This window comes from Bactrocera neohumeralis, chromosome 4 (assembly GCF_024586455.1).
Source record: "Bactrocera neohumeralis isolate Rockhampton chromosome 4, APGP_CSIRO_Bneo_wtdbg2-racon-allhic-juicebox.fasta_v2, whole genome shotgun sequence".
Taxonomy (NCBI): Eukaryota; Metazoa; Arthropoda; class Insecta; order Diptera; family Tephritidae; genus Bactrocera; species Bactrocera neohumeralis.
In genome coordinates, this window is record NC_065921.1 from 41,374,909 (window position 1) to 41,388,820 (window position 13,912).

Below are 13,912 nucleotides of genomic sequence, written 5' to 3' on the forward strand. Positions count from 1 at the left end.
CCATCGAATGCGACATTCCCCGTTGCCAACGCGCAAAGGACCATAAATCTTTTGCCGAACCTTTTTCTCGAAAACTCGCAACGTCGACTCATCAGTTGTTGTCATCGTCCATGCCTCTGTACCATATAGTAGGACGGGAATAATGAGTGACTTATAGAGTTTGGTTTTTGTTCGTCGAGAGAGGACTTTGCTTCTCAATTGCCTACTCAGTCCGAAGTAGCACCTGTTACCTCAAAATTATATAATTCACTAATTAATGATCTGACAGCTGTGAAAGTTATACACGCGCCTTTTGAGGGCTTTTGTCAGGTTAGGGACTTTTCAATTGACCGGTTAGATAGTTTTTTGCAGTCTCTTGAAAGTTAAACGAAGATAACTTATATTATGCCTTAACACTAGTAATCTCATTTTGGGTGCCCAACTCAGCTATTTCGGGGAACGGAAACTTTATTATTAAATGGATTATTGCTTAGTACTGTCAAACTAATTATGACATCTTAACTTAATTTAATGAGATTTTCAAATTTAACTTAAAGCTGGTGCCTTAATACTATTTTTTTGATCATTAATGTCAGCTCTGATTTTTGTATTGAGTGGGTATATTATATATTTTCACATTAAATATGATAATTTGATTTTTTTAATGCTTACTATATTCTAAGTCTTACTTGTGTATTTAAATAAGATCTAGATTTATTATATTTATACGGCTTTTAGCTCAAAAATCATTAAAAAGCATTCATATAGTTGATATTTCGAACACTCCAACTAAATATTTCTTCTATTTTATACTAATATAACAATCTATTTTAATAATTACATCGTTCACTACCTCTCTCTTGAATGGAAACTCTATGAATAAAACTTAAATTATTTTAAAATTTTAATCTCCATTACGCGCACAATAATATGTTTGGAAAATAATAACAGTCGAGTGCAAAATAATCCACCAGTGTAACACTCACAATTGTTTTTTGGTGTATAAATGTTTCATTGTTCGTTTTGTTGTTGTCATTTTGACAAATAAAACAATCAACTGCAAAATTGCAACACAAAATGGCAACAAAGGAGAGAGTTCGTGTCATAGTTTATCATAATGCTGTGTCAGCTTCCTTTGTCACATTGCGGAGGAGATAAAAGCTTAAGCGCAAACCCACACTCACACCAACGCAACTTATATGCAAATATGTACATATGTATGTATGTATGTATTGTTGAGCACTTACATGTGTCGAATGAGATGTTAAACTATTGTACGACGGTGAAGTCTTTTCGATTGTTATAAGTTTGCACTAAAGTAAATTCATAAAAATGTAACGGTAAAAGACAAAGAGCAGGAGATACGAGTAGAGCATTAAAGATATAAGATAAAGATAGAGTAGTAATATTTAGTTGCATATTCATAAAGAGAGTTAGTTAATATAAGAGTTCAACTTAATTTCGTAGAACTGGATAACACAAGTCTTCTTTTATATTTTTACTACACACAGAACAGACTAGATTTCTGAAGTACTTGAAGCATGACTTGCCGCTTCAAAAGATACACAACTAAAGCATGATAGTTTTACAATAAGCTGCGATATTTGATCATACTTGGAAATACATACATATACATACAATATAGTATATAAAGCTATAGTAAGATCGTATAAGCGCTCGCAGGGGTCGGCGCAAGAAATACTTAGAATATTTAACCATAAATACATAAACACAGATATAAAGCTCGGAACTTTTTTGCGTTTAATAGGCGTAACTCGGTAACTTTTTAGTTCAATAGTCGCTATTTATCGATTTTTTTTTATTTAGTCAAATTATTGACTCCAAAAAGTAAGTGGACATGTGATGAACAATTTAAAAGACAAACTTATGCATTACATTTTCATTAAAAAACTAGTAGTATCAAGAAATTACTCTTTCTTGCTATTTCCAGCAAGCACTATAAAAGTCAGTCACAGTTATGAAAATTATCGAAAGCTAGAATAGTGAATTAACAAGCTAACAAGAATTTGGTGAATATCTTTAATATTTTTTTTTAATCCTGAATACCAAAATAAAATAAAATAAGTGCAAATAAATACAAACTAACGATGTTACAATCAATATCAATCGGTATCAAAGATATAAGTCATTGACATCTACTGTCACAAGGTCAGAGAGTTTGTGGCATTTAGCAAACATTTTTTGTAGTCTATTACGAATATAAAAATACTCCACGAAGTGTACATACATAGATATTTTGGATATGAAACGCGTTCTTGCTCGACTCGTCCCGATAAAGCTGAATTTTTTTTCGAACGAGTACCGTAAACAGGTCACTTTGGACGTGCTTGATCGTGCGAATTCCGATCCCTCATTCGTGGAGAACATTATAACTGCCGATAAGACATGGGTTTATGAGTTTGACATGCAAACAAGTCAAGAATCATCGAAATGTAGCAAAAATAATGAGCCGAAACCAAGGAACTGAAGTCCATCCCAAAAAGTGCTTTTGAACAATGTTTCGAGGACTGGAAAAAGCGTTGGCATAAGTGTATTACATCTGGTGAGGATTACTTTGAACGCAATGAAATAAATATTGATGAATAATTAAATATTTTGCGTTTTATTGACAATTTCCTGGTACTTCACAATGCATGTAGCATGAAAAAGAAAACTAACTAACCCGTATACTAGATACATGACCAAGCTGACATTGCAAGAGCAGTATCGACTATCGAAACTTTTAATCCATAAAGAACTTTTTTGAAATTGCTACGAAAATTTTTGCCAACTATATTAAAGCGCTTCTTTGAATTTTATAACGGGTGTTTTTTTTTTTAGATTTTTATAGGTGGGTTTCAATGAGACAATACTTCTTTCCGAGTTGGTCTTTAGACAGCTGTAACTTGATTTATGTTCCGTTTGGTTCGCGTTATACAATGAACAAACTAACTCCGGAAAAATAATGAATCCGAGCAACTTTGAATCGGTATAGCACCACGTTTACCATAGTGTATTATGCGCATTCCCAGAGACACCGTACAGTGCGCAATGAAGATGCTATTTCTGCTGTGGAGCAGATATTCGAAGAAGACCCGAATGAACCTATACGCCATCGGCGCAACATTTGGATCTGTGCCCTTCCACTTTATGGAAGACTTTGAGGAAGGATCTTGGTTAACGGGCTTATAAAATCTAATTCGTTCACAGTGAATGGGCCCAAAACGAATTGGCTTTTTCACAAGAAAATTTTATTCAGCGATGAAGCTCACTTTTGGTTGAATTGGTGCGTTAATAAATAAATAAAATCGTTGCACTTTCAGTGAAGATAATCCCCCAGCCATTATTGAGACGCCGTTATATTCTCAATAAGTTGCTGTGTGGTGTGCTCTGTGAGTAGAGGGAATCATTGGTTCGTATTTCTTCAAAAATGTAGGCGACCATAATGCTTCAGTGAATGAGGAACGCTATAGAGCTATTATTAATGACCTTGTCGCGTCTAAATTGGACAATATTGATGTGGATGACCTTTGCTTTCAACAAGATGGGTCTGTATGTCACTCAGCCAACGAGACAATCGATTTATTGAAGGAAGCTTTTGGTGAGTGCATTGTCTCGTGTCATGGGCCTGTGTCGTGGATTTGGATTATATAAAGTAATAATAATAGGCGTTTTAAGACTTTCGGGCATTCTTTATGGTATAAGTAATTTATTTGAATAATAAACTGTGAGAAAAACTCAATCATACACATTTATAAGTATTCTCACCTCACTAAGAATATTTTTCTAACCTCAAATATTGGCTTTAATTTTTTTTACTATTTGCCACGATAACCTTAAATATATATTTTACGCAAGAAAAATGCAATAAAATAAACAAACAAAATCTAAAGTGACGCTCAGGTTTCATTTCATTCATATGACATTATTTATATGACACTTTAGTCTTGTTAGTTGTTGTTATTGTAGTATTGGCGTAATGTAATGGGATTTACAGTGACAGATGACACCTAAAGGATAAGAATAACATGTCGCTTGTAACTAAAAAAGTACCGTATAGATTAACATATGTATATATACAAAGGTAGACGGGAGAAGACACACCGAAAAGGAGACGTAGACATAGCACACACAGTTAAAAAAAAATACATAATATTTGACACATTACAAACAAATAAAATCGGGCATATTGACTTACTTATGAACATATATATGTATATATCGGCTAACACTTTTATTAATTTAAATTTATACAGCAGACGCAGGCTTAGAGGACTAGACAGAGCAAATCTACACATACACATATATAGATAAATATGTAAAGGATAACCGAAGGACGACTACTAAATCAATTACAGTTAAATAAAAAATCACACACGCACAGTTAGAAGGAAAGTGAGGGAATTGGAGCGAATTCATATGTATATATGCATATATATAGAGAGATTAGTGTGGTATACAGAATATAAGATTAGAATTTAGAAGTTGAAAAGACGAAAGTTGAAATAGAAAATTTAAGGTTATACATTTTAGACACAAGTTCGGCTATTTCAACACGACTTTTATACTAACAAACGAGCTTATTAGTTGTTGGAGAACATATTTACAAACTAGGAGAGAGAGAGAGTGAGGTTACGTTTAGTTTAGAAATCTTTAGACAAATAGATTTTGAAAGAGTTTAGGCGCAACGATTTTAGTATTCACACTACAACAAAACAACAAAAACGCGTTTGAATTATTTTTTACACAGAATTAAAAGGAAAAGTTTTGTTTGACTAGTTTTACTACCTTGTCTGGATTATTGTTACTGCTCATCCTACATTTGAACGAAATGGATCGTTTCGCTTTGGTTAGCGCGTTCTACGATATGTAGTAGTAGTGGTAGTAGAAATAGTAGTAGTAGAGTTGGTAGAGGTAGCAGTAGTTATAATAGCGGTATTTATTTGAAAGTAATTTTTTAATTTTTTTTTTTTTAATTTTTTTGTAGTAGTAGTCGCAGTGGTAGGAGAAATTTAACAGCAACGCAGCAGCAGAACAAATACAATAAGTATGGTTGTACAATATTTCTTATATAAATTATTAATTTTTGAAATAAGCAATTCCGGAAATTTTATTAGTAAAAATATGACCAAAATAAAAGTTTAAATAATACTAGACGAATTTTTTTCAAAAATTTTCAAATAAAAAGTAATTTGCGAAAATAATTATTTAAAAATTAATAATAAAAAATTAATTAAAATTTAATAACAAATTAAATCCGGAAAATATTTGCAAAAAAAATTACTTAGGTTAATCAAACCTTACTAATTCATTAAAATAAAAAAAAATAATTAATTTTTTTTTAATTAATTTATTAAAATTTAATTAGCTTTTAATTTTTTAAATTAATTATAGTAATTTTTTCGCAAATATTTTGCTATTTACACATTAAATTAAATTAAAAATTAAGTTTTCGTGTAAAAAAGTAATTTGCGATAATAATTATTTCAAATTAATTAGAAAAAAAATTGTTGAAAAATTGTTTTTTTCTATCTAAGCATAATCAAAGAAAAAAATATTATTTTTTAAATTAATTTTTGGAATTTTAATTAATTAAAAACATATTAAATTTCCGAAGTACTTTGTGACAATATTTATTTAAAAATTAATTGTTAAAAAAATTGTTGAATATTGTTTTTTCTATTTAGGTATAATCAAAATAAATTTAATTATTATTTTTAAAATAAGTTTTTTGAACTTCAATTAATTAGAAATTTGTTTTAGTATTTTTTAATTGATTGATTTTTTTTCGCAAAGAGTTTGCTATTTACATATTAACAAAAAATTATATTTTAAATGAAATTTTCGAGTAAGAAAGTAGTAATTACAAATTCATAATAAAAATTAATTAAAATTAACTTCGTAAAATAAATTATTGTTAATTAGTTAAAATTAATTTTAGTATTTTACAACTTACTTATTAACAAAAAATGGAGTTTTGGTATAAAAAAATAATTTGCAAAAAGTATTTTTTAAAAATTAATTTGAAAAAAAATTAGTTGATTTTTTTTGTTATCTAGGTATAATCAAAAAACTTTTTTTATTATTGATTATTAAATAATGTTTTACAATTATAATTAATTTAAAATTTGTATTAATTAAACATTTTTCTTTTTTTAATATGTAGAAAAATAGTTGCGAAACAAATTATTGAATTAAGTTATAGTTAATTATGGCCGCAAATTACTTTTTTACTTGAAAATCTCAACTTTAATTATTATAACTTTTTTAGTTAATTATGATTTCATCAAAAACCAAAATTTAATTAACTTCAATTAAATAATATTTGGAAATTATTTTTATGCCAATGTTCAAAGAAATATCATTTTTTTAATTTAATTTTAAATTCCTAATTATTTTTTAAATTAATATTTTTGCTTATTTCAATAATGCTGCAATATTTCTACTAAAAATGTAACAAAACCAAAATTAGTTAAATAAAAATAATTTTTTTTTTAATTATATATGTATGTAAATGATTTTTTTCAAATACGTTCGATTACTAACGAAAAAAAATTAATTTATTCCTTTCTAAAAACTTTAGTGTAGCTAATTTTAATTAATTTTTTCTTAATTTAAATTTTTTTGAATTTAAATAACCTTTTTTCAAAGAATTTCGTTGTTTATGCCAACGAAATAATTCAATCATTTTTAAAAACTAAAATATAGTTAGTTTTATTTAATTTTTTTCTTAATTTTAATTTGGTGCAATAAAGTTTTTTTTAATTAAATATTTTTGCAAATCACTTTTTAGGTAAAAACATCTTCTCAAAATATTGTATTAATAATTTTCAGTAAAATGTGACAAACGTAAAATTAATGTAATTAAATTATAATTTTTTTAGTTTATGTAAATTTTTTTTCAAAGAACTCGATGTTAATATTAATAAAAATTAATTAAATCGTCTAAAAGCTTAATTTAGTTAGTTTTAATTAATTTAATTTAATGCACATAATTTTTTGATTAATTGAATATTGTATTGAAAGGATATATTAAAATATTATACCAAATTAATTTAAATTAAATTTTATTTTTTAATTTATGTAAATATTTTTACTTGGATGGTAATGTCAAAAAGTTTAATTAATTTCGTTTTAAAACAAAATTAATTTCAAGAAATTTTTTCCGAACTAATTTTTTGTAATTAAACTAATTTTTTTAATTAAGTTTTTTTTTTTTCAAAATATTTGATGTTCAAGAAATTATTAACTTTCGAAAATTATAGTTTTTACGTGAACATTTACTTGACACAAAAACTAATTAACTGCTTTTAATCTTTTCAATGTGAGTTTACAATGTACACAACAACAAAATAACCGAAACTTTGACCCCTTTCTATATATACAGTTTTTACGCTTTGAAATCGCGTAGAATTTTTGAATTTTTTATAAATTATTTTAGGGTTAATCAAACTGGTTAACAAAGTAACGTAATCGTAGAAAAAGTTATTAGAAAAAGAAAAGAACAAACGAGTTTAGTTAATATTTGAACCTTAGTACATACCTCGGCGTCGGGTTGAGAACGATCCGAATCGTCGTTGTCCAAATTTTGATTCTCCAGATGCTCCTCTTCGGTTTGTGGCATTTGTTGTAGCTCTTCTTTGGATTTGAAATCCAAATGTCTGATATAAAAGGGTATCAAAAGACCTAAGATGACCTAGAAATAGAAAAAGTAAAACTCTAATTTTGGAAAATTTTTGTTAAAAATTTATTGTTGGTGTGAAGAAATGACAGGTATGTTATATAAGTAATACAAGTATTAACTCTTTTACTTAACACGATGGCGTTTTAAAGCCAAACATCATGCTCGATCGGGAGAAACTCCCAAGAGGCACTTAGCGATGCTACTCATTATCCGAAGTTGTCCCCTTGGCAAACCACTGAAACGAAGTGGAAAGCGGTAGAACTGCAGTTGCTGCAGGCGCTCTTCCCAAGAGTAGTTGAAGACCCGGACAAACCTATGCCAACTGGCGATGATTTCTTGTACGGTAAAATCAGATGATGCACTGTGGCTCGTCAGAAGACAAAATTCTGATAAACGTCCGAATAAACAAGTTATCCCTTGTATGCGGTAGGTTCGGAAAGATGGCGTGGAGCGTAGGTAGCGTGTACCTTAGTCACAAAAAGCGCAACCCGGTCTATACAATTGAATCTCCAGTTTTCCTTTACCTGCGGCTTTTTGCCTTAAGGTAGTCTCCGGATATCTCCTAGATCCTTTTACACCTCTTGATATGCAGGAGGATAACTTAAAGCCACAAAACGAAAGTGGGGTAAAGCCGGAGATTCAACGCGACACCGTCGTAACAGTGATTGGGAGTTCAACGGGATTGAACTAACAATTAACGAGCACACCAAGCACCTGCGAAAAATATTGGATGGAAACCTGGTGTGGAAACTCAATGAAAATTAGAGTCTGAGTCTGGTGACTCTTATGCATGCAAGAACAAGGGTCTACAACGGCCAATCGTCTGGCTGCATGCATTGGAGTTACACAGCGATAGTGAAGCCAATCTGACTTTACGGTTTTGCGGCTTTGGTTTGGTGGACCGCTGGTTTCTGTTCAACCAGAGCGCTAAAAACGACTCCAACGGCTGTACTAGAAAGCTTACTCAACCTATGATGAAAAGACTGGCGGCCTTATGTGTATTCGCTACAAGAACCTTGGGGTATAGTCTGTAAGCAGAGGGTTTATAGATAAAATATACACCAACTATCAAGCTTTATCTGGGGGAGAAGCTTTCGAGTCACATTATAAGCGGGTGGATGACGCAAGAGCATGCGATTCGCCAGCGGAACTTACAACTTCTTCACAGACGGATGACTAATGGAGTAGGCGGCGGAATCTATTGCTCTTAAAGATTCCGGAATACTGTAGTATCTTCTAGGCGGAAGTCTTTGCAGACAGGAAAGCGGCTGATATTGCTAACAATGCAGAAAACAATATAAAGTACATCAACATAAACGTCGCTAGCCAAGCTGCAATTAAAGCAATAACGCACAAAGTATTATGTACGTCAGCATGGAGGCAGTAGACGTAGTTACTGATGGAAAGAGGCTGGGTATATACTGTATTCCAGGCCACAAAGAAATTCCGGGAAACTAGCTAATTGATGAGATTGCCACAAGACAATCCGTTTATCAAGAAACGTACGTCTGGCTACCCAACCCTACCTACCCTACAACGCTAAAAGCGATAAGCAATAAAATTTCCAAAAGGACTTACGAATGGGTCAGGGTGTCAAAAGAACTACAGGACTGTTATGGGCTTAGTGACAGGTCACAAATTACTAGCATCACATGCGAACTGGATCGGCATTAGTAAGGAAAATACTTGTACATGCAAAAAGTGCTGGAAAATAGAGGAAGTATCAAAATTAGATATAAGGTCGTTCCAAAAGTTCGCAAAAAGCCTTGATGTCTAAGGACCAGTAGGTCTCTGTATGGCATGACATCTGGCCAGTATATATGTATAAAGGTCAATAACTCTGATTACTCTCTTCATATAACCGAGAAGGTTTCTAAAGTGGTTTTCAGTTGAAATCGGGATATCAATATCAATCTTTCATTTGATTTTTAGGTACATATATGGGTTATAATGTAATTTATTTACACAGTTTATACACCTATCTCAATCTTGTTTAAGAACAAAAACTTAACAAAAAAACAAGAATAATATTTATTATATCCGTACTTGTATATTAAAATTTCACCTTAATATTTGTATTTTTGCGTGTTCGCAAGCCGCCCATCCACAAATCGGCCAGTATGACTTGACTGCTCGGATGCGCCAAGAGCGCACGATGATTGGCGGCCACCGCCAGCGAAAGGCAACTTTGGTTCGACCAAGAGTGCAGCTCACAAGTGAGTAGTCGTTGAGCCTTCTCCGCATCAGTGCGATAGCTGAAGTCCAATAGTTTAATACCTGGAAAACAAATTGTAGAAATATATAAGAGAACTTCATATTTTACCCTTTACTCTCAAATAGGAAAAAATTAGAACTCTTGGAAGAGCATATTGATCAACAAAGACGTTGGTAGCATTAAACCCACTAAGTAGCGGTGACATACTGATTTCGTTTTCAATCGATTTGAACGGGTAACTAAGAGCTTCGTACTCACAAGACGGAGGTAAAGTCAGATGAGACAAATGGAGGTAAATAACAAAGGACTTTCTCTCTATCACATACACAAACACACCTACAAGCACGTACCTTTGCTTTCGAATTCCTTCGCATATGCACGCAATTCATCATAGATTTCCGTGTCTAAATCATCCTCGGCGGCCTCGTGTGCCATGGCCTTGTACAGTTTACAGGCCACCAGGGATTTCGCCAACGCCTCCTCGCCGTGCGTCCACATAAGCAACGCCATTTGTTGACGCTTCGTAAGCACAGCCCAAATCTGAAAGGTTAAAAGCATGTTATATGTTATATAAGTAATCGTATAATGCATTATATAAGTAGTCATTATTCTATAGCAGACGCTTTAGAAATCGCTCAAGTGCGTATGACTTAAGTGCGACGGCATTTAAACTCCTTTATATACTCTTACTATATAGCCGTATATTATTTGGCCATCTAATTTATGATGCTTGAAATTATAACCGTTAGCAGCACCGTTTTCAGCAAATTTCACGCACTTAAGTCATTTGCTCGCCTTTCATGCCGTCGCTCGTTGTCGTACTTACCAACAATTCGTTGAAAGGAAATTCGAAAAGTGCCATTTCCGTTGTGAATGGCAGCAATCCGGTGACCAAACTCAAGGAATTCGCGCCCGCATAACGTTGATATGTTGAGGATTTGCGGTGTGCATTGGCATAACTGTTCATTACTTTGGCGTAGATCGGACGAAATTTTCGGCGTGTATAATATGAGCTGGAGAGATGAAGGGAAGATATTTTAAATTTTAGTTAATGCGAATTAAAGTATTTGATTTTCAACTATAATATATGAAATAGCTATTATTATAATAACGGTAATATATTGGTAAGGCTGAGCTCAGTTTACTACCGCGGTCACAGCTGGCGGATAGTGGACAGCCTACGCTAAGTAAGTTAGCTGCGAATAGTAATACACAGCCTCCGACAGAGAGCGGCAGGAGAGGAAGGCTTGACTCAAAACGCCTCATGCGACCAATGAACATCCGACGAAGAGGCGAAAAGCGTTCACAACCCCCGGTTGCACCGAGGGAGAACCTGCCTATGAGAGAGAGGCAACAAAACGACGAGGGAACAATATAGCGAGCAGCACCAAACGTACACAGACGGAGACGAAAACCCTGAGCCTGCGCCCATCAGAATTGAGGCCAGTAAGATTCTGCTTATGGAGGACTCGAAACCCGGAACGGATTAGTTTGACAGAGGACTGGTGAGGACAGTATTCTTTCACCTCAGAAGATAAGAGTGATATCTTATTGAAATGCCTGCCAGGCTAATACTGTTCACACCTCCGTCTCGTTAAAACCCTGGCAGGTCTTCAAGTACGGAGACGAGCTCCTGAATCGTGCCCGAACCTGGCTCTGAACATAATCTTCCATAAAGACTTGTGTCAACCCTGTATGTCCTCCCTGCTTGCATAGAACTACGGGGTTCATAAAGGGCAACGTGCGGAGATAGTGGCTAGCAACGGAAATCCATTCGAACAAAAATTAGTACACCGCAACAACAGAAAGAACAACAAAATAAAAATGGCCAGGACGAGGAATACGGGATGATTAGATCCCTTACTCATAAACAACCGGAAAAAACTGGAGAAAAGATAGCCTCAAGGGAAACTCCGACCACACGCGCACCACCAGCAAAACAAAGAGAAAGGAAGAGCACCTAGTTGCCACCACAGAAGGACTTTAAAACTAACCGAAACCGGAGTACATTATTCAAACGAGACGGGCAAAAGAGGAATCCTTAGAAAAATGCAAGGGGGTGACAAAACAAAAGAACGTCAGTATGGATGTTAAGAACCGAGCGGCACAGCTAGATGGACTCTTCGACGTAATGAAGAGTTACCGCAGAAACTGGCTCATCGCAGAAAGTGAAAAAAGACGGGACATTTTCGGCTTCGGCTCCACTTTGCCACGATATTTCCGGGTTGTAAGCATACTATACATCCAAGACTCATCGCCAATAATAATACGTTTCATGATATCCTATATATATCATGTTAGTCGGAAAGCATTGACGTTTACCAATACAGCGGCTGCTAGGAATTAAACATCCCTTCATTTGTCTTGCGCTCCATTAGCGAACTCGAGGCTAATTACGCTGCCTTACTATCGGAGGTGATAATCAATACTCTTAAGGAGGCTGCACTCCAGAGCAAATGATCTACTACTACCTTTATGGAAGGCACTTCCGTTTGTAAGACGCCGCAGTGGTTAAGAGTTGGAGCTGATGGAAAGATCCAGACAGTGTTCACCGCCCCTCTCCTCCAGCAAGTCCTTGCTATACATGCCTCCCTCGAAGGTATTCGTATGTTAGCAGAGGGCTGACTTGGCTACTAGTATACCGAATATTTTGGAATGAAATCAAAGTGTGCGAGTGTTTCAGAGTATCCAGCCTAGCAGTCATCGAAGTACTCAGATTCTCTGAGTTCATTTTCAAAGCCGCCGATATCAGATCACAATAGGATATACATATATAGCTGCCTTACAAACTGTTCTGAGTTGGTTTTTTCAAGCTCTTTCCATTGCATTCCATGATTAAAATACGTCCGTTTTGATTTGATATTATTTATATATGTAGATTACAACCGAAAAAAATAAACTTAACCTTAAATTTTACCAAAGAGTGAGTGCCATAAAAAGTAAGCCATTTAAAGTCTCACATAACCTTAAAATAAATGTATGTACAATAAGTAGTTCTCTTCTACTAATCTTTCCACATCGCGGACACATACTCGTGCATGTATGTGTTCATACGTAAGCTGTTGCTGTCGCACAAAGCCCGAGAGATAAGTAAATACGCACAATAATTGATGTTAAACAAGGAAAGCGGGTGAAGGGAAGGGCAACACAATACCCATTCAAGTGCAACAATGCCGGCGTACTCATAAGGCAGAGAGCAAACGTACAACAAACGCTTAAAGGACAATGAATCATGAAAAGGGTCAGCTCACTCGTTGTTGTTGCAACGCGCACTGATTGCCGGAGCAATGAGCAAAATCAACAAATGAGTTTATTTGCAAGGTCCACAATTATTGATTTAAGCTTTTATCGAGCATTTAAACGCTTTTAACCCAAAGCAGCGGCTTTGCATAGTCGCCCTGAGCGTTAAATGGCAACACTTTCATATTCCGTTTCTGGTTAGATTGCGAGTAGGGGGTGTGCGTTGTGTTCAGCAGCGGTTTGTGTAAATACTCGGAAAGTGAAATTTCATAGAAAATTGGTTTTGGATAGCCAGGGGCTAAATGTGGCATCCCATATTTGCTTAAATAGTTGTTTGTTTTAAATATAACGGGTTTGTCGAACATTTATAATGCGTGACACAGCAGGAGTTGAAGGAAGGCTTATAAGATCTAATTGTTCGGTTAAGTTAAAGACTTGGAAGTAAAATTGAAAGGGACTCTACTGTAGCTGTGTCGTTTTCAGCGCACATATATTTCTAGTTGTAAAAATAAAACGGACCTCCAGTTGGGACTCAACTTATATTTTAATAAAATATCAAATGCTAAGCTAATGAGTTCATAATAGACTAAAATTTCCGTCGTCTAGTCAAACACTTAATAACTCTCATTATGTTAAGTTCAATGGCAGTTGTAGTCAAATCAATGAAAGTGGTTGTCACTTCACTAGCAAAGCAATAAATGACACAATTTCTTAAAAAGTTTAGAAAAAAAAACAAATTTTTACCTTTTAATCAACATAATTGAAATTGGGAGAATTTTGCAATTTCGAGTTAT

At 33.9% G+C, this 13,912-nt stretch overlaps 1 protein-coding gene across 16 annotated transcripts in view; it reads right to left on the minus strand.

The window, feature by feature from the left end:
- Positions 1–13,912, minus strand: part of LOC126755064 (transient receptor potential cation channel trpm) — a 316,113-nt gene that overhangs the window by 57,070 nt on the left and 245,131 nt on the right. For 7 of the 16 annotated variants that reach the window (XM_050467360.1, XM_050467364.1, XM_050467359.1 and 4 more), the window contains 6 exons: positions 10,705–10,891; positions 10,229–10,418; positions 9,729–9,940; positions 7,523–7,675; positions 4,768–4,839; positions 1,227–1,292 (listed from right to left, as the gene is read on the minus strand). In XM_050467360.1, the coding sequence (XP_050323317.1) occupies positions 1,227–1,292; positions 4,768–4,839; positions 7,523–7,675; positions 9,729–9,940; positions 10,229–10,418; positions 10,705–10,891 (880 nt within the window). The remainder of the gene's footprint in view (positions 1–1,226; positions 1,293–4,767; positions 4,840–7,522; positions 7,676–9,728; positions 9,941–10,228; positions 10,419–10,704; positions 10,892–13,912) is intronic. The other 9 variants (XM_050467362.1, XM_050467363.1, XM_050467365.1 and 6 more) reach the window with 2 other exon arrangements.